This window comes from Dromiciops gliroides, chromosome 4 (assembly GCF_019393635.1).
Source record: "Dromiciops gliroides isolate mDroGli1 chromosome 4, mDroGli1.pri, whole genome shotgun sequence".
Lineage (NCBI taxonomy): Eukaryota > Metazoa > Chordata > Mammalia > Microbiotheria > Microbiotheriidae > Dromiciops > Dromiciops gliroides.
The window spans coordinates 189023396-189041412 of NC_057864.1; the positions used below are offsets into that span (position 1 = coordinate 189023396).

The 18017-nt window shown below is 48.0% G+C and overlaps 1 protein-coding gene across 3 annotated transcripts in view; it reads left to right on the top strand.

Moving 5' to 3' along the window:
- The window catches only part of ITGA3 (integrin subunit alpha 3), a 35459-nt gene extending 18467 nt beyond the window's left edge, over window positions 1-16992 (top strand). The window contains exons 7-26 of one of the 3 annotated variants that reach the window (XM_043963703.1): window positions 361-554; window positions 2062-2150; window positions 2535-2671; window positions 3601-3687; window positions 4179-4246; window positions 4629-4765; window positions 5296-5445; window positions 5760-5857; window positions 6032-6179; window positions 6674-6742; window positions 8539-8618; window positions 8746-8823; window positions 9155-9257; window positions 9527-9703; window positions 9989-10114; window positions 13198-13311; window positions 13862-13960; window positions 14653-14778; window positions 15217-15365; window positions 16531-16663. In XM_043963703.1, coding sequence (XP_043819638.1) covers window positions 361-554; window positions 2062-2150; window positions 2535-2671; window positions 3601-3687; window positions 4179-4246; window positions 4629-4765; window positions 5296-5445; window positions 5760-5857; window positions 6032-6179; window positions 6674-6742; window positions 8539-8618; window positions 8746-8823; window positions 9155-9257; window positions 9527-9703; window positions 9989-10114; window positions 13198-13311; window positions 13862-13960; window positions 14653-14778; window positions 15217-15327 — 2191 coding nt within the window. In that variant the 3' untranslated portion in view covers window positions 15328-15365; window positions 16531-16663. Of the gene's footprint in view, window positions 1-360; window positions 555-2061; window positions 2151-2534; window positions 2672-3600; window positions 3688-4178; window positions 4247-4628; window positions 4766-5295; window positions 5446-5759; window positions 5858-6031; window positions 6180-6673; window positions 6743-8538; window positions 8619-8745; window positions 8824-9154; window positions 9258-9526; window positions 9704-9988; window positions 10115-13197; window positions 13312-13861; window positions 13961-14652; window positions 14779-15216; window positions 15366-16530 lie in introns of all 3 variants that reach the window. The other 2 variants (XM_043963702.1, XM_043963704.1) reach the window with 2 other exon arrangements.
- The last annotated feature ends 1025 nt before the right edge of the window (window positions 16993-18017 follow it).

Here is an 18017-nt window from a genome sequence, read left to right on the forward strand (position 1 = left end):
TCAGGACTTGTGGCGGGCTCTGGGTTTGAGCAACATTTGCCAATAATTTGTCTTTCCTGTGCCTGGGTTTTCATGCAGAGGATGGCCATGTGTGGTTCTGGGGTTGTGTGTGTAAAACCTGCATGTCATTTGTAGGACAGCCAAGCGGCTTATTTTCCATGGCTTTTCCATACTCAGGCATCACTTATATCATCTTATATGCTCTTCCTGTGCCCTAAACATAAAACCGAAGGCCATAATCAAGGCAGCACCCCCCCAGGACTATGTGGGTTTGTTTCTGGGCAGTGTATCCGTGGATCACTTTGAGGGGGGGATGTCACAGGGGCCCCCACCCTCACATCCTCCTCTCCACTGGGCTAGGTGGCAAGATCTCCTGGTGGGCGCCCCCTACTACTTTGAACGGAAGGAGGAGATCGGTGGCGCAGTCTACATTTTTATGAATCAGGGGGGCATCTTCCCCGCTCACCCTTCCCAACACCTCCATGGCCCAAGCGGCTCCACCTTTGGCTTCTCTTTGGCCAGCCTTGGAGACATCAACCAGGATGGCTTCCAGGGTGAGATTTCTCCCTTCTCCTGCCACCTTCCAACACCCCCCTCCCCTTTACTCCTTCAAGTCCACAAATATTTACAGAATCCCTACTTGTGAGAGCACTGTGCTGAGTTGCAGGGGGAGGGGTGAGTGCAGAGAAGAATTAGATACAGTCTCATTCTTCCCAGAAATTACAGTGCAGTCAGAGGAATGATATGCACACCAGAAAAGATGGCTAACAAAGCAAGGCAGTTGTTTAAATGCCAAATGAGATTACACCCAGAAAGCTCTGGGGCTTAGAAGAAGGAAGATGTGTAGCCTGGGGACCTCAGGAAAAGCTTCTTAGGAGTGGTAAGACAGGATGGGCATTGAAGAATAGAGATGGTTTAGAAAGAGAAAAGAGAGGCCATGCTAGGTGGGGGATGTATTTGGGGAACAGTGTGTAGATTGGTGGGGAAGAACAAATGGGGTTCAGATAGGGAGACAGGAACAGGTGAGGCTGGAAAGGTAAGCGAAGGGCAGAGGACAGAAGGACTGTATCTCATAGGCCAAAAGGGGGCCCCCAAGACTTCTGAGTTAAGGAGTGAGTAATATCAGTCCGGTGCTGCTCTGGCCAGGAAGGAATGGAGTATCAGGGGATATCAGGGAGAAGAAGCAAGTTCAATTCTTGCAATAGTCCAGATATTAAGAGACCCTGAACTAGAGCAGTGTCCCAGGGAAAGAATAAATTATTATGGGAAAAATTCACAGGCCCATAGGTTCAAGGAACCTTGGAAGTCATTGAGATCAACTTACATGTTTTCCAGATGAGGTGGCAGGTGAAAGTGAGGAAGGAATGCGAGTGATAGTTAAAGTTTGAAATGGAGATGACATGTAGATGATAGTACCAGGGAAATGAGTGTGGGTAGAGCTGATTTTGAAGGGAAGATGAGAGGTGATAGACCCAGAGCTCTAGACAGAGTCAGAACTCCATAGAATCCTAACTCTGTCTCTACCTACCTGTGTAACCATAGGCAAATCTCTTCCCCTCTCATGACCTCCATTTTTTCTTCTGAGGGTGTATTTTTCAATCTTCCTTGTCATGAAAGAAACTTTCTATGGTCTGTGTCTTTTCCTGTCTGCTCAGTTTGACAGCCTATTTCTTGACTTTTAACTTCTTGTTAAAGTGGGGCGCTGCTTCCAGGATGCACTGTCCCAAGCTTCAGGGGGTCCCAGGATGACCTCAGTGTCTTGAGGGAGTTGGATTAGTTGGTTTCTAAGAGCCCTTCTGAATTTATATTTCTATGTTTGGTTGGGTCTTTTTGAGTTTTGCATTTTTTTTTTGCCTCCTACCCTGGGATGTCTGACCCTTTCTTGATCCCCTAAACCTTGCTGCCCCTTCTACCACCAACCTCTACCTCTTTCCTTAGAGGTCATTCTCTGGCCTGGAAACAGCCTGGGAGGGGTGGGGAGGAATGGGATGGGTTCTCTGAGTGATCTATCCCAGGGTGAAGTGTTCTCTCCTCCCTGACCCATCACTCCCCATCTTACAGATGTCGCAGTGGGTGCTCCATTTGAAGGTTTGGGCAAAGTCTACATCTACCACAGCAGCGCCTCGGGCATCAGGGACCAACCTCAGCAGGTATAGGGAGGGGGCATGCTGCTGGGCTGGGTCGGTGTGTTCATCCCTCCTTTCGTGTCCCATGTACCCGTCTGGTCTTTCTGTCTGTTGGTTTACTCTTCAGCTGTTGGTCAATCCCACTGCTTACACAGCCAGCCACAGTGGGTTTCCAGTGACCCATCTAGCTCTTGGGCTGTCTGCCTCTTTGCCTTGCATCTGGCTGCCCACCTATCTATCAAACCATTCCTCCACTTGTCATTCCCATCTTCCCCACCAAACGTACAAACAAAGCAGGATAAGCGGTAATTCCTTCAGCTCCACAGTCCCTCATCCCAGGCCCTGCCATCTTCTCCTTCACAATCCCTCCCTACACACACTACCACCACACCCCCACTTTGCTCCCAGGTGATTCATGGGGATAAACTTGGCACCCCTGGCCTGGCCACCTTTGGTTACTCGCTGAGTGGGCAGCTCGACGTGGATGAGAACTCGTACCCCGACCTGCTGGTGGGGAGCCTGGCTGACCGCATCGTGCTGTTGCGGTGAGCAGGATGGGAAGCATCCTCAAGGGTAGTGGGATGGATTGGCTTGGGGGACCCATCGAGAGGCAGGAATCCATGCCTTCCTTGTCTGTCCCTCACTGTCTTTCAGCAAGTGTCTATCGAATGCCTCTTCTGTGTCCAGCTCTGTCTTTGTCTATGTCTTTCTGTCTCTTCCTCCTTATTTCTCTATCATATCAACTCCATTCTCCCAGTTGGAGGCAGGGTGGTATAGTGGAGTCCTTGATTGGGAGATAGGATCTGTTATAGGGTCTGATATTAACTAGGCAGCTAGGTGGTCCAGTGAATAGAGCCATGCATCTGAAATAAGGAAGACCCAAGTTCAAACTCAGCCTCAGATACTTCCTGGCAGAGTCACTTAACTTCTGTTTGCCTCAGTTGTCTCATCTGTAAAATGGAGATTAAAATTGCATCTACCCCCCAGGGCTGTTGTGAGGATCACATGAGATGATATTGGTAAAAGTGCTTTGCAAACCTTAATGAGCTATATAAATTCTAGCTATTATTACTAGTTTGCCCTCATCTAATGTAATTGTGTCCCTTTCTCCTCGGAGGCCACCATTTCTATGGGTGTCTGATTAGGTCTGATGGGGGTGAGGAGGAGCCCAGGCTGATCTGGGCCATCTCTCTTCTCACTCCACCCCAAGACTTCAAAGTGGGTAGAACCTACAGGAGATCAATGTGCCATATGACCTTTTCCAAGTTATGCCCTGTCTTCTAGACTCAATCTCCTTATCTGTGACCAGGGGTGGGGGGTGCATTAGATAGGTTTCAAGGTCTCTTCTAGCTCTAGAGTTCCACGCCCAATGCTCTGAGCTCTTCACAGAGCAGGGACTCGGGGTCTGCCCACACTGTACAAACGGACATCCAAATGATATTTGCCAAGATGACACTTCCCTTCCTCCCCCTAGAGCCCGTCCAGTTATCAACATCCTCAACAAGACTCTGGCGGTGAGGCCTACCATGCTGGATCCTACCCGCTGTACTTCCACCTCCTGGTAAGCTACTCTCCCCTCCAAACCCCTTCCCCCAAACAGCTTTACCCACTCTTTAAACCTTGTATCTTCCTCCCTGCCCCATCCCCTGTGGAATCTAAGCTTCTAGAGGGAAGGGACAGTTTGTCATTTTGTGTTTGTATCACTAATACCTAGCTAAAGTGCCCTGCACATAGTAGATTCTCAATCTCTCTCTCTCTCCCCCTCCATCCCTCCCTGCCCCCCTCTCTCCCTCTTCCTCTTCCCTGCCCCCCTTTCTCCCTTCCTCTCCCCCTCCCCCCCTCTTGAAATGAATGAAGAGAGACAGACATTAAAGATGGGTGTTGCTGACTTCCCAATTTTCCCCAGGGCCACCCTGCTTTCTGTCTTCCCAGCAAGATTCCACCAACCTCTTTCTGGTGCCTTGCCTTTCCTTTTACTAGTGGCTGGGGGAGGCGGGACCCAGGGATACTTGTTGTCCCTTTCTCTTGACCTCCTTCTGACTGTACTTGTAGCATTCAGGTCGAGGTGTGCTTCGCCTACAACCAAAGTGCAGGGAATCCAAGCTACAGACGAAACATCAGTGAGTGTCTTGAAATGGGATTGGTTAAGGGGATCTGGGCATGGGGCTTGGGAGTACAATGCAAAAAAAAAAAAATACCCACTGGATTTGGAATTCAGTGAGGAGTTCAAGACCTCGTGACCTTGGGTGAGTCACTTTAACCCCTCAGAGACTCAGTTTCCCCATCCATAAGATGGAGGTAACAGGAGTTCTTAGCTCTAGCTAGGCACTGTGGGGTTGTTGTGGGGATCAGAGGAGGTAGCTTATGCAAAGTGCTTTGTAAAGCAGTATGGAAACACCAGCTGTGAGCCCTCTCTATGCGTTATACAAAGATAAACTAGAATTATTATTCTTCCTCTATTACATGCCTACCCTGGTTGACCTCCTTGCTGCCTTCTGACAGCCCTGGCATATACCCTGGAGGCAGATCGAGATCGACGTCCACCCCGAGTCCGTTTTGCTAGGAGTCTTTCTTCTACTTACCATGGATTGTTTTCCATGCCTGATACCCGCTGCCAGACCCTCGATCTGCTTCTAGTGGTGAGCAATGGGCAGGGGGAGGGGGTGGGGGTAGTGGGGTGTTCTTGTGTGTTTATGTGAAAACATTCCCTTCTGAGATTATTTCAAGTAGCTGACACCATTTGAGCCAAGCAGCTGATGACACAGATGGGTGGGTGGAGGAGCTGGGCTACAGGGAGTCCAAGGAAGGGGTGGTCCTCATATTAGGGAGCTATCTAGGTCTGTGCTCCAGAGCACCAAACTTGAATTGGGAAGGCCCGAGTTCCTCAGATGCTTACTAGCTGTGTGACCCTAGGGAAGTCATTTAACCCTCATTGCCCTGCCCCCCCCCAAAGTATAAATGCTAGTCCTATGATGACTTAATTACTTTATAAAGTATGATGTGCCACTTTCTTGGAGTGGAAAAGTAAGAGGATTCTGGGTTCCAGAGGTAGTGTCCTCAAGGGGCTAGATATGGAGGCCTCTCTGGAGGAAAGCTGCAATAGGGAAGGAGGTATGGGTGGAGGGGAATGGTCCTCAGCTTCCCTCCCCACTCCTTCCCCAACCCCCAGGACAATATCCGGGACAAGCTCCGACCCATCTCCATCTTCATGAACTACTCCTTACCAGAGAAGCTTCCGAAGCGCCCACGCCTGGGACTCCATTCCCTGGATGCTTTTCCTATCCTTAATGAGGCCCAGCCCAGAGAGAACCAAACAGAGGTCAGTTAAGCAGGCATTTGGGAGTTTATGAGGAGGAAGGCATGGAGAAAAAGGCCAAGGGGAGGGACAGAGGATCCTGGGGCCTGGGGAGTCAGGTGGCTGACAGTGGTATGGGTCTGAGAAAGGGGTGGATAATCAAATAGACTGCAGGGTCCTAAGGGGCTAAGGATGGAGGAGGTGTATGTTACCTAGAATTGGGGGCAGGGGAGCACCATTTCCCTTCTAGGACAACCATTCATTCCTCTGACATTAGGATTTTCCTGAAAACCTTGATCCCCCTTACTGTTTTCCCCTTTCCCTCTTCATACGTCCAGATTCAGTTCCAGAAGGAGTGTGGTACTGACAACAAGTGTGATAGTAACTTACAGCTTCGGGCTGCCTTCTTGTCTGAACAGCTACAGCCTATTAACAGGTGAGGGACCAGGATGGGCCCCTGAACAGCCTGTTTGGGGAATCGGGGGAAAGACTGGGCCTCCTTGGCCCAATTGAGAGCTAAGGGCAGAAGGAATCTGATTGGCCAAGAGGGATCTTAAGGGTCAAAAGAGGGTGACTCATTCCCTACCCTTCTTTCTATCCCAACCTCTAGACTCCAGTACAGTAAGGATGTCCGGAAGCTGTTCCTGAACATCAATGTGACCAACATACCCAGCAGGGACAGAGCTGGGGAGGATGCTCACGAGGCTTTGCTCACCTTAGTTTTGCCTCCAGCCTTGCTTTTCTCCTCTGTCCGCCCTGTGAGTCTGCCTGTTTCCATCCCTAGTTACTCATTGGAACCTCCAGAGGTCTGAATGAGAGAGTAGGGACATCACCATCCATGTTCATTTGCATGTTGGTTTGAATGCACTGGGATTCAGTGTGTGCCTCTCCCTGATCCCCCCCACCCCCACCCCTGGTCCCCACCTCCACCTCAGTTTAATAAACAATCCCCCTGTTGCTTTTTGTGGTTGGGCTGGAAGAACTGGTTGAACACTACCTGAGCTGGCCCAGCATCCTTGCTGCCTTCCCCTCACTTAACCTCCAGGCCTAGAATTTCTTGGGATGGGGATTCCTGAAGTCATCCACTAGGGGGAGAAAGCAGCAGCTCCCTGTTTGTGTGTGTTGAAGAAGGGTGGGAATCAGTGAGTCAGTGGACTCTGCCACTGAAATAATATTTTGGGAAAGGATGGACCAACTCCAACTAACAGTTCCTGTTCCTCAAATCTTTCTCCCAACTTCTCCCCATCCCAAGGCTGGAGCCTGCCAGGCCAATGAGACTATCCTGTGCGAGCTGGGAAACCCCTTTAAGAGGTACCAGAAGGTGAGAGATTCAGGGAGGGATGCAGGGCCCCGGTGTAAATCTTATACCCAGACAAAATGAGAGAGTAGATGATCTGACTCCATCCCTTTGGTTTCCATCTGCCTTTATTCTCTCTTCCTCAGCACTAAGCTCCCTTAGCCTTCATGGGTATCTCTAAAGCTCAGGAAGGTATCCTGGCCTAGCTGGCTTCTTCTTTCTTCCCTTGGTTCAGGAATTTATTTTATTTTGTTTAGTCCTTTTCTGTTTCTTCAGTGTCATAGAACCAGAGAGACAGAGAGGAACAAGGGTGAAGAAGGAAATATGTAGCTACGTAGCATGAGAGGGACGGAGGATGATGGCCTGGGAAAATGCATTCAGTTCAACAAATATTCCTTGAACAAATTTAGGGATGAGCATCCCCACCTAGAGCCCATGGAGGTGTAGGTGTACACACTACATTAGCTGACAATCCTCACTTCCCTCTGATACCTATTGGCTCATTTCCTTATTTATTCTCTGAGGCACTCAAGGGGTATGTTCTCATATTTCCTCACAAATTAATAGGATTACACAAGCTCTCAATATTCATTAACTCTGATCCCCATTCCAATTTATAAATAAACTGGAAAAACTTCCCATAAGCTGTCTCCCTCTCTCACATGTCTGTCTGTTCCTTTCTCTCTTCCTCCCTCCTCTATCCCAGTTTTCCTTCTTCCTTTCTTCTCCCCTCTCTCCATCTTTTTGTCTCTGTCTCTCTCCTCCTTCTCTCTCTGTCTTTGTCTGTTAGTTCCTCTATCTTCCTCTCCTCTCCCTCCCCCTTGACTTGTTTAAATAACATAACATTAATATTACTGGCTACGTAATTTATTACCACTGTAACAAACAATACAAAGACATACTTAAATATTTCAACAATGTAGCATCTGTAAGAAAAAAATCACAGCCCAGGCAACCTTAAAGTAGGGGCTGCAAAAGCTGATGGCCGTAGTGATACAAATCAGTTCTCTCAGGATACCATCTTGGCAGTAAAAAAGTTAAACAGTTCTTTCAAAATTCTCTTCTGGTTCTCTATGACTGTTAACTCACACTGTCTCTCAAGTTCTCTTTAGGTCTTTCTCCCTGGATCTCACAAAATCTCACTTGGCCAGGACAGTTAACTCTCTCCAGATGACAATTAAATAGTAACTCCCCAATATTCCATTCTCTTTTAAAGAGGCAGTAGCTATAGTCTCAATGAGAGAAGCCATTGAAATGGATGTTACATTGGTAGATAGAACAGTAGACACTATAAGTGCTAGAGAGAGAGAGAGAGAGAGAGAGAGAGAGAGAGAGAGAGAGAGAGAGAGAAGAAAAGAAAAGAAAAGAAAAGAAAAGAAAAGAAAAGAAAAGAAAAGAAAAGAAAAGAAAAGAAAAGAAAAGAAAAGGAAAGAAAGGAAAAGAAAAGAAAAGAAAGGAAAAGGAAAAGAAAAGAAAAGAAAAGAAAAGAAAAGGAAAGAAAAGGAAAGAAAGGAAAAGGAAAGGAAAGAAAGGAAAAGAAAAGAAAAGAAATAGTCCCTACCTTAAAAACACAGACATCAGCAGAGGATGAGGGGCTTGCACAATGATACAGGAGAGGAAAGACACAGTCATTGAGAGTTGAGGGTAAAAGAGGAGGAAGGAAAGTTGTGGAGATAGGAGGGGAGAGAGACCCTCAGAAACAAGAGGAGGAAGGGGGGATATGGAATAAATATATTCCCAGTATTTATACCTTGCCTTTGACCATGGGGACAGGAATTCAGAGGCCACTAACCCTTTCTCATTACACCTTCCCCTCAAAGATGGAGCTGTTTATTGCCTTCGAGGTCATTGGTGTTACATTACAGACTCGGGACATCGAGGCTCAGTTGCAGCTTTCCACGTGAGTTGGGGTAGAGTGGGTGGGATAAAGGGAGTCCTTTAGATGCACCCCACCCCAACTTTTTGGCCCCTGTCATGGGTGATAAAGCCTTTCATCTGTTACTCTCCTCCTTATAATATCTCCCTAGGTCCAGTCACCAGGATAACCTACAGCCTGTGACCCTGATGCTACAGGTGGATTATACACTCCAGGCCTCACTTAGCATGTGGGTAACTCCTTTTTTTGACCCCATCTCCACATATTCCACAGGCTACACCTCTTCCCTTAGCCTGAATCCTGCCATTTACCCAAGTCATACAAATCCTGCAGTTGACCCAAATCACACAAAAACCTGCCCCTATGCTATCTTCCCATCCTGTTTCTTCTAGCCTATATCCTCTCCTCTTTGTTCTCTCTGTCCCATAACCTCTCCCCCCTTCCCTATTTTCTTCATTTCCCTCAGTTATCATCTCGTTCACCTGTACCTGCTACTCCTTTCTCCCCCTCCCCTCCCCACCACAGTCCACACACTCAAACTCCTATCTGTCCCTCCACAGGGTGAATCACCGGCTACAGAGTTACTTTGGGGGAACAGTGATGGGAGAAGCAGGCATGAAAAATGACACTGATGTGGGGAGCCCTATCACCTTGGAATTCCAGGTATGGAAAGTTCTGAGGTAAGGAGAGCTGTTGGATCAGAAGACAGTGGTAGGGAGGAAATGGGTCTTTTTGGAAGAGCTGGGATTGGTTGAGAGGTCATGGGTTAAGGAAGTAGTCATCAGGAAAGGTTGGTGGGGAAATATGATGACTCAAGGATGGAAGGGCTAGTTGAGGGTAGTAATGGCAGGGCTGCTATTAGGGGAGAGGGACTCAATCTGGAGTGCTAGCCTTGATACTAATACACCTCCTGGGGTCTTCTTTACTCATAGGTGGGCCCAATGGATGAGGGGCTGGCAGCTTTGGGAACTCTTGTCCTGGGGCTGGAATGGCCCTATGAAGTTAGCAATGGCAAGTGGCTTCTGTACCCCACGGAGATCAGCATCCAGGGCAATGGAACCTGGAATTGCCAGCCACCTGGGGACCTTATCAACCCCCTCCACCTCACTGTAAGCAAATCTTTTTCCTCATCCCCCAGCCCCAGCCTAGCTCACCTGGGGTCTGGCTACCACCTCTGTCAATTACCAAGGGCCAACCCTGCTTGGAAAGAAACACGAGGCATTGAGCTTTTCCTGTTGAGACTTGCCCTCTTTCTTTGCTTTTAGCCCAGACTGACTCTCCTTTCTTCTCCTTTATCCTCTTCTCCCCATCTATGTGGGCTCCATTTTCTCCTTCCTTTTTTTCCCTCCCTTCCTCTGTTTCTTTATTCTTCTCTCTACTGTTTTCTCTGACAGATTTCTAGGGACAACTCCCCTTCCCAACGACGACGACGGCGAAGGGAGCTGGATCCCAGAGAATCACAGGCTTCTCCTCCCATCACCCTGGCTGCTGCCAAGAAGGCAAGGTCAGAGACCACGTTGGTGAGTGTCTAGAGAAAAGAGGCTGAGGTTTGGTGGATTTGATGTCAAAGTAGTAGGAGCTCCTACTCCAACTCCAGAACTGTGATGGGGGGATGGACTGAAGTTCATAGGGTTTATCATTTCATATCAAATTCATCATGGAGTTTAGAGTAGAAAAGGGCCTTGGAGGTCAGCCAGTCCAACATTTTAAAGGGAAGGAAAGTTACATCCAGTCAAATAAAATCAACAAACATTTATTATGCCCCTACTATGTGCCAGACACAGTGGTAAGCACTGGAGAGGCAAAGAAATCTAAAAAACAAACCAAAAAAACCAATCCCTGGTCTGAAAGACCTCATAGACTCTAATAGGGGAGACAACATGTAAATAACTATGTACAAACAAGATAGAAATGAGATAAGTTGGATATAATTAACAAAGGAAAGGCGGTAACATTAAGGGGGATTGGGAAAGGCTTCTTGCAGATGGTGGGGTTTTAGCTGGGATTGGAAGGAAGCCAGGGGAGCCAGGCAGCAGAGATGAGGAGGGAGAGAATTATAAGCATGGAGGACAATGGAGAAAATGCCTAGAGTCTGGAGATGGGGCTGTGTCTTGGAGGCAAGTGGAAGAATACATGGAGAGGAGTAAGGTTGAAAAAGACTGGAAAGGGGACAGCTAGGTGGTACAGTGGATAGAGAACTGGCCCTGGAGTCAGGAGGACCTGAGTTCAAATTCGGCCTCAGACACATGACACTGACTAGCTGTGTGACCCTGGGCAAGTCACTTAACCCTCATTGTCCTGCCCCCCAAAAAAAGAAAGAAAGAAAAAGAAAAAGACTGGCAAGGTAGGAAGGGGATGGGTTATGGTCTTGAAAAGCCAAACAGTGGATTTTTTATTTGAAACAAGTAAAGAGAAACTAAGCAACTTGTCCAAGTTCAATGAATGGCAGACCTAGATTCAAATGGGACATTCCTTCTACTATTTTCCACAGGAAGATGATGGGGGAGGCCACCAGGGTTAGGGTTAGGATAATGTGGAGCAGAAGGGCTGAAAACTACGCCAGGGAAAGATCAGTCGAAGGAGCCAGGAGTGTTTAGTCTAAGGAAAAGAAGACTTAGAGAGGATCCAATAGCAGCTTGAGTATTTAAGTTATTATATTTAAGCATTTAAGTTATTAAAGTATTAAGTAAGTTTAAGTATTTAAGTATTTAAGGTGTTTAAGTATTTATACTGTCACGTGGGAAAGGCATTTGATTCATTCTGCTTGGATTCAGAGGGTACAATTTAGGACTACAAGGGTAGAAGATACTGCTTAATATAGGGAAAACTTCCTAAGAATTAGTTATCTGAAAATGAAAGAAGGGCTTCTTAGCAAAGGAATGGAAGTATTCAAGCAGAGATGTAACTGTCTGGAATCAAAGATTTCCTTCCAGTGCTAAAATTCTGGAATTTCTGCTTGTCCTAGCCTTTAATTTTTTTTTTTTTTAGCCACAAGTCTACCCCCCCCCCAATTTTTTTTGTTAAATGTAACATTATGGGGCAGCTAGGTAGTGCAGTGGATAAAGCACCAACCCTGGAGTCAGGAGGACCTGAGTTCAAATCCGGCCTCAGACACTTGACACGTACTAGCTGTGTGACCCTGGGCAAGTCACTTAACTCTCATTGCCCCACTTAAAAAAAAAAAAGGAAAGAAAGAAAGAGAAATGTCCAGAGTGGCATAGTACCACTCCCACCCCACCCCTATGCCCTTGGATATCTTGAAGTAGGTGGAACTGTGGATGCTCTTGGAGTCAGGAAGACATGAGTTCAAATCCAGCCTCAGACATTTACTAGCTGTGTGAGTGAGCCTGGGCAAGCCCCTTTACTTCTTTTTTTTACTTCTGTCTCAGTTTCCTCATCTGTAAAATGGAAATAATTGTAAGCACCTGTCTCCCAGGGTTTTTCTGAGGATCAATTGAAATATTTGTAAAACACTTTGAAAACCTCAAAGGGCTATATAAATACTAGCCATTGTTATCATGTCTCTGACATAAAGTAATTTGATATAACATTTATAAGTATCCAGAATGAGGGAAAGGTTACATTAAAGGTCACAATAGGTTAGTTTTAGGTTAACATTCTTCTCCTCCTAATAGAGGCACCTACCTCACTTAATCTTCTCTGCGTAATCCCTGTCTCTTACTTGTCCTGAAGTAATCTGAGGCTCCTCCCCCTGGTGATCCACAACCTCATTCTTTCAGGATGAAGACAGAGGGCCTTCCCACAGTTGGGGCAGGGTCATGCTTTCCTTTTGTTCTTGACCTTTCTGTATTTGTGCTAGCCTTTAGCAAACTCCTGATCTGAGGAAGGAGATGGGGGAGAAAGGACCTTAGATCCAAAGGAGAGAGAGTGATTGTTGTTCAGTCATTTTTCAGTGGTGTCCAACTCTTCCTGACCCCATTGGGGGTTTTCTTGGCAGAGATACAAGAGCGGTTTTAGCCGTTTCCTTCTCTAGCTCATTTTACAGATGAGGAAATTGAGACAAACAGGGTGAAGTGTTTTGCCCAGGGTCACACAGCTAGCAAGTGTCTGAGACCAGATTTGAATTCTGGAATCAGGGCTAGTGTCTGAGGTCGAATTAGAACTCAGCAAGATGGGTCTTCCTGATTCCAAGTCCAGCTGCTCCATCCACTGTTCCACCTAGCAGCCCGAGTGAGGGCAGAACACGTTAAGAATGTTTTGGATAGCGGGAGCAGGGCCGGTTGGGAGGAGTCAGGGAAAGCTTTGAGGAATGGAGTATGGAGACCAGGGTTAGAGAGGAAGGGAAGTTGGAATGAGTACATAGGGTGTGGTGGATCGGTCTGTTCCAGTCTCTCCACAAGTATATCAACATTTCAATGTCTCTAAGTGACTAATTAGGTGTTTGGCACATAGTAGGCACTTAATCTATACCTACTGGATGAATCAGTAAATGGATATGGGGGTATGGAGGCCTGCTTGTCTGGCTAGAGATATACTGGGTGTATATAACAGATATACTACGTAGATAGAATAAGGAATGACTATGAAAGGAGGGCTGAGTTACTTGGAGAAGATTCCCTTATTCATTCTCTGCTCAATTCAGTCCTGTGCCAACGGTCGAGCTCACTGTGTGTGGCTTGAGTGCCCGATTCCTGATGTCTCAGTACCCTCCACCATGATGGTGCAGGCACGAGTGTGGAACAGCACTTTCATCGAGGTTAGTGACCATTTTAGGAGGGGTAAGAGAGGCCAAGCTCTCCAGTGCCACTCCCCTATCTCAGGCATTTTGCGGGGAGACAAGAGGAAAAGAATGATCTAGGCATGTCACAGTAGGGCCAGTCACCATGGCCCAACCATTATGGAAGCCTGATATCTTCATTTAGCTTCCTCTGGGTGGAGGCCATGTGACCGTGTGTAATAGTGTGTAGCAAGTGTATATGAATTGTAGTTCACATGGATCTGGAAAATTTTGTCCTGGTATGTGAGATGTCTTTGATGTTTCTGGATTCAGTCAGTGTGTCTGTGGGCAGAGGGGAAAACTGACTAGGGAAGCATTGGGGTGAACAGAGGAGAGCTTGTTGGTTGGTCTGTGGAGATAGGTCACGGACCTGAGCAGATGAGAACCTTCTCCCCTGTATGTGCACATGAGGCTGGGCTTTTGTCAGTGCTGCTTGGGAGTAAGGGTCCTGATTGGGGTGAGGAGGTGGTGAGAAGAGTCACAAGGAGCACCGGCTGTCTCTCTTACTTTACCCTGCCTTTGGCTTCAGGATTACAGTGATTTTGACAGGGTCAGGGTGAATGGTGGTGCCACGCTCTTCCTCCAGACCGATATCCTGACCATTAGTATGGAGAACAAGACGACATGGGTGAGTCACAAACAGGAATGAAAGGATTTGCTTTCTTTCCCTTCCTGTCTGCTCCCTCGCAGAAGGCTTGATTTCTGTGGTACTTTCCGAAGTCCTCCCATAGCCATTCTCTTGGCAATCTCAGCTTTTCCCCTCCTGGTCTCTGCCTGTCGAGGAATGCAAGGCAGATGGCATCATTCTCCATTTACAAATTCAGAAATCGAGGCTCAGCAGAGAAACGGGGCTAGCACAAATCTCGGTAGCAGTGGTCAGAATGAGAACCTAGTGGCCTAACTCCCAGACTAAAGTTCTTTTCTTTCTATCTTACTCAAATGGTTAAGACAAGGGAGTAAGAATTATCTTTAACAGCCAGTCAGCAAGTCAAACACTGGAATCTTCTCATCTGTGTGTGCACAGCGCTAGGGGCAGGAATTAGGAGAGGGGGGAAGGAAGAGATGGGATTGTCTTGTATGTGGGAGAGATTTTTCTTCAGTTTTGGGATCAGGGGGATGAACTGACTGACCTTTGCAGGTCAATCAGGAATTTTTCCTCAGACTCCAGGCGCCCCCTTCTGGGAAGACAGCCAAAGTGCAGGGCTCCATGGCTCTGGTCTGGGAAGAAAGGAATGGGTGGGGGTTGGGGGGGGGGAGGGAAGGAGTCCTGCTAAATGACCCTTCTCTCTTCTTCTGTCCATGCCCACTCACCCACTTCAGTTTTCTGTGGACATTGACTCAGAGCTGACAGAGGAGCTTCCTACTGAGATTGAGCTCTGGGTGATCCTGGTGTCTGTGGGAGCTGGCCTCTTACTGTTGGGGCTCATCATCCTCTTGCTTTGGAAGGTAGGGACCCCACTCCACATCCATCCCCCGCCCCTGCTCATTCCATCCCCTCAAGTCCCCTTCACCCTCACTTTAGCTTCCTTACCCCCCCTTTCCAACTCCCTGCTTCCCCATCTCCCCACCCTCCCAATTTTTTTCTAGTCCCCACGTTAGACAGTACCTTGGTGGCATCAATGAAAATAAAAGCTCTTGTCAAGGGATGCAACTCAGAGCTGGAGAAGAGGATCTAAGGATCCACAGACTAAATCTAGCCCCAGCTGTATCCCTATGACCACCACAGGCCTAGTGATGGGAGCCAGGGTCCTGGTCCCCTCCTCACCCAAGGAATGGGACCGAAGTGTCCCATCCTCCCCACCTTTGCAATCCCCCTCACCCGCTCAGGTCAGGCCACACCCAGGCCCACCCCACCCTTTGACTCTCCCTCGCCCTCCCCCACAGTGTGGCTTCTTCAAACGAGCTAGCACTCGGGCCCTGTATGAAGCCAAAGGGCAAAAGGCGGAGATGAGGAGCCAGCCTTCTGAGACGGAGAGGCTGACCGATGACTACTGAGGGGACACCCATCCCTCCCCACCCCACACACACCCCGGGTAAATCCTTCCATTTAAAACTAACAAATTCCAAATCAAAAGGACCCTCTTCCTCTCAGATCCCTACAGTCTTTGTGGGGCTGAGTCTGTCCTGTCTTCTCTTCCTCTGATTCCCTCTTCACATCCCAAACTCTTCCAAGGTGTCTTCAGATTTCCCCTCTTCACCTCGGCCCTAAATATCCACTTTGGGAAGAGAAAGGATTTTGATGGCCTAGTGGAAGACTAGAAAAACACCAACCAAGGGTTCTTTCCCCCTATTCTGTATACCCATCCCGCTTTCCCTGTCCCTGAAAGGGGCTGGCTTGCCCCCTTCCAAGTTTCAAACCAGAAAAGTGGAATTAGGGGGAGGCCCTTGGACATGAAAGGCCATAGGGGTTTGAGGTTTGGCGGGCTCCATTCCAGCCTGGACAGAATCTCTTCATCTTTTAGAACTAGAGAAGACACTGGGAAGCAGTTTCCTAACAACCTCCAGTTCTGGAGCAGATTTCTAGGCCCATCTTGGTCCCTTTCCCCCAGGCCCAAAGCCAGGTGGGGTCCCTGGAGAAGGCAGAGAATTATTGGATATATTTCATACTGGATAAGCTTATCCTTTTCAAAGAGCCTCCCTGGCCCCCCCCCTTTTTTCTTTTCCTTCAGTTGCCCTGCTTGGAATTGCTAGGATCTCTTTCCTGACTGACCCCTTCCTTCCTCCCTGTAACAGTCCTGCCCAAGAACCTCAGTTTCTGTCCCTCCATCTCTTCTTTCATTCTGTTACATTCTACCCATATCTTTCAATTCCTCTTCCTCTTTATCCAGAAGATCCCCTGCTAAGGGAGGGGGAGGGATGGGGTGAATGGAAGTATGCAATTTTGGGTGGTAGGGAGGGAGGGCCCTGAATTTCAAGAGTTGCTGACATGAGTGAAGGGAATAGAGGGAACTGTCTGGAAGGGCCTTGGAAAAGCTGGTACCAAAGACTAAACCATATTTTCTTTGGGGAGAGGGAAGTAGAAGGGGGAATTCTAGTGGAAAACTGAGTGGGGGAGGGGGAGGGCAGACTTCTTTTGGAGCACGTCTGGCCTGCTTGCTTGAAACATCTGGATGACTGGGTACTAACATTCCTTATTTTCTCTCTTCCCTCCTTGGGGATTCTCTACTTTCTGTCCATTCCCCCTGACAACCTGTACAGTGTGACTTCTTCAAAAGGACCCATTATTACCGGATCATGCCAAAGTACCATGCTGTACGGATACGGGAGGAGGAGAGGTACCCACCCCCGGGGGGCACACTGCCCCCCAAGAAGCACTGGGTCACCAACTGGCAGGATCGGGATCGATACTACTGATATTTTCCTAAGCTTCCATCTGTGCCTATCTTCACTACCCATTCCCACAATGCCAACCCTTTTCCATTCTATTTATCATAAGTTATGCCTCCTGCTGTCTGCAGGGGGGTACCACTTGGTCCTTGGCACTTTTGAGTCCAGGATTCTTTTCCCTATCTCTACACCCATTATGACTATGGCCAGGGAAGTGCCTTCCCCTACCTTCTTAAACATAATCCCTTGCTTCTCCCCATTCATTCTCTCTCTCTCTCTCTCTCTCTCTCTCTCTCTCACACACACACACACACACACACACACACACACACACACACACACACTTACTTTCTCTCTCTTACACACATACATATACACACACACTCACACACAACAACTCTCTCTCTTTCTCTCTCTCTCTCTCTCTCTCTCTCTTAATCCCTCTCTCCCTCTCTCTCTCTCTCTCTCTCTCTCTCTTAATCCCTCTCTCCCTCTCTCTCTCTCTCTCTCTCTCTCTCTCTCTCTCTCTCTCTCTCTCTCTCTCTCTCTCTCTCTCTCTCTCTCCCTCTCCCCTGGGCTTCATGTTTTGGCTTTGAGGTGAGGAGGGACTGTGGACACCAGCTATGGCCGCGTTCCCGCTACCCCTTGTCCTGCGTACATGCGATCCCATGTACATGTTCGAGGGATTTACTTGCATACATGTGACCATGTATGGAACATCCCAGTCTTTGCTGGTGCCAACATCTGGATGTCTCTCCCCATTCTCTTCCTGCCTCTTCCATAACCTTGCTGAACCCCCTGATCCCCTGGGGTCAGGAAGAATGAAAATCCCCAAGTCTTATGGGGAAAGAATCACTCTTGACATTTACACTGGACCTACTTTGAGCCACAGCCACTGGATCGACTCTTCTTGGGGGGCAATGACGACCGCTCAAGTCGGGCCCCATCTGAGGCCATTGGCCATTCACAGGGAGCAAAAGAAAACCTTTTGAGGTGGGGAAGAAACTGACAGGTCTTTGACCTTCCAAAAGGACTTCCTTCATAGCCCTTCTCAAAGGTTTCCTCTATTCTCCCTTTCGGTCACAGACTGAACCTGCCGAGAATGTAGCGTTCCACAGGGAGGTTAGGCACAAGATTGCTGCCTGACAGTGGTCCCTGTGCTGGGTGAGAGATATACAAAGAGATGGTGTTGATGCAGTCAGATGGGGGAGACTTGGAAGACAAAAAGGGGAATTGGCAAGGTGGGCTGGCTATGAGATGGGCATTCCACCTCTCTGCCTCACTAGGGGTGGAAAGGGTGGGGAATGACAGTGACCTACCTGAATCCTAGCAGGACAAATGGATAAGGAAGGTGAGCA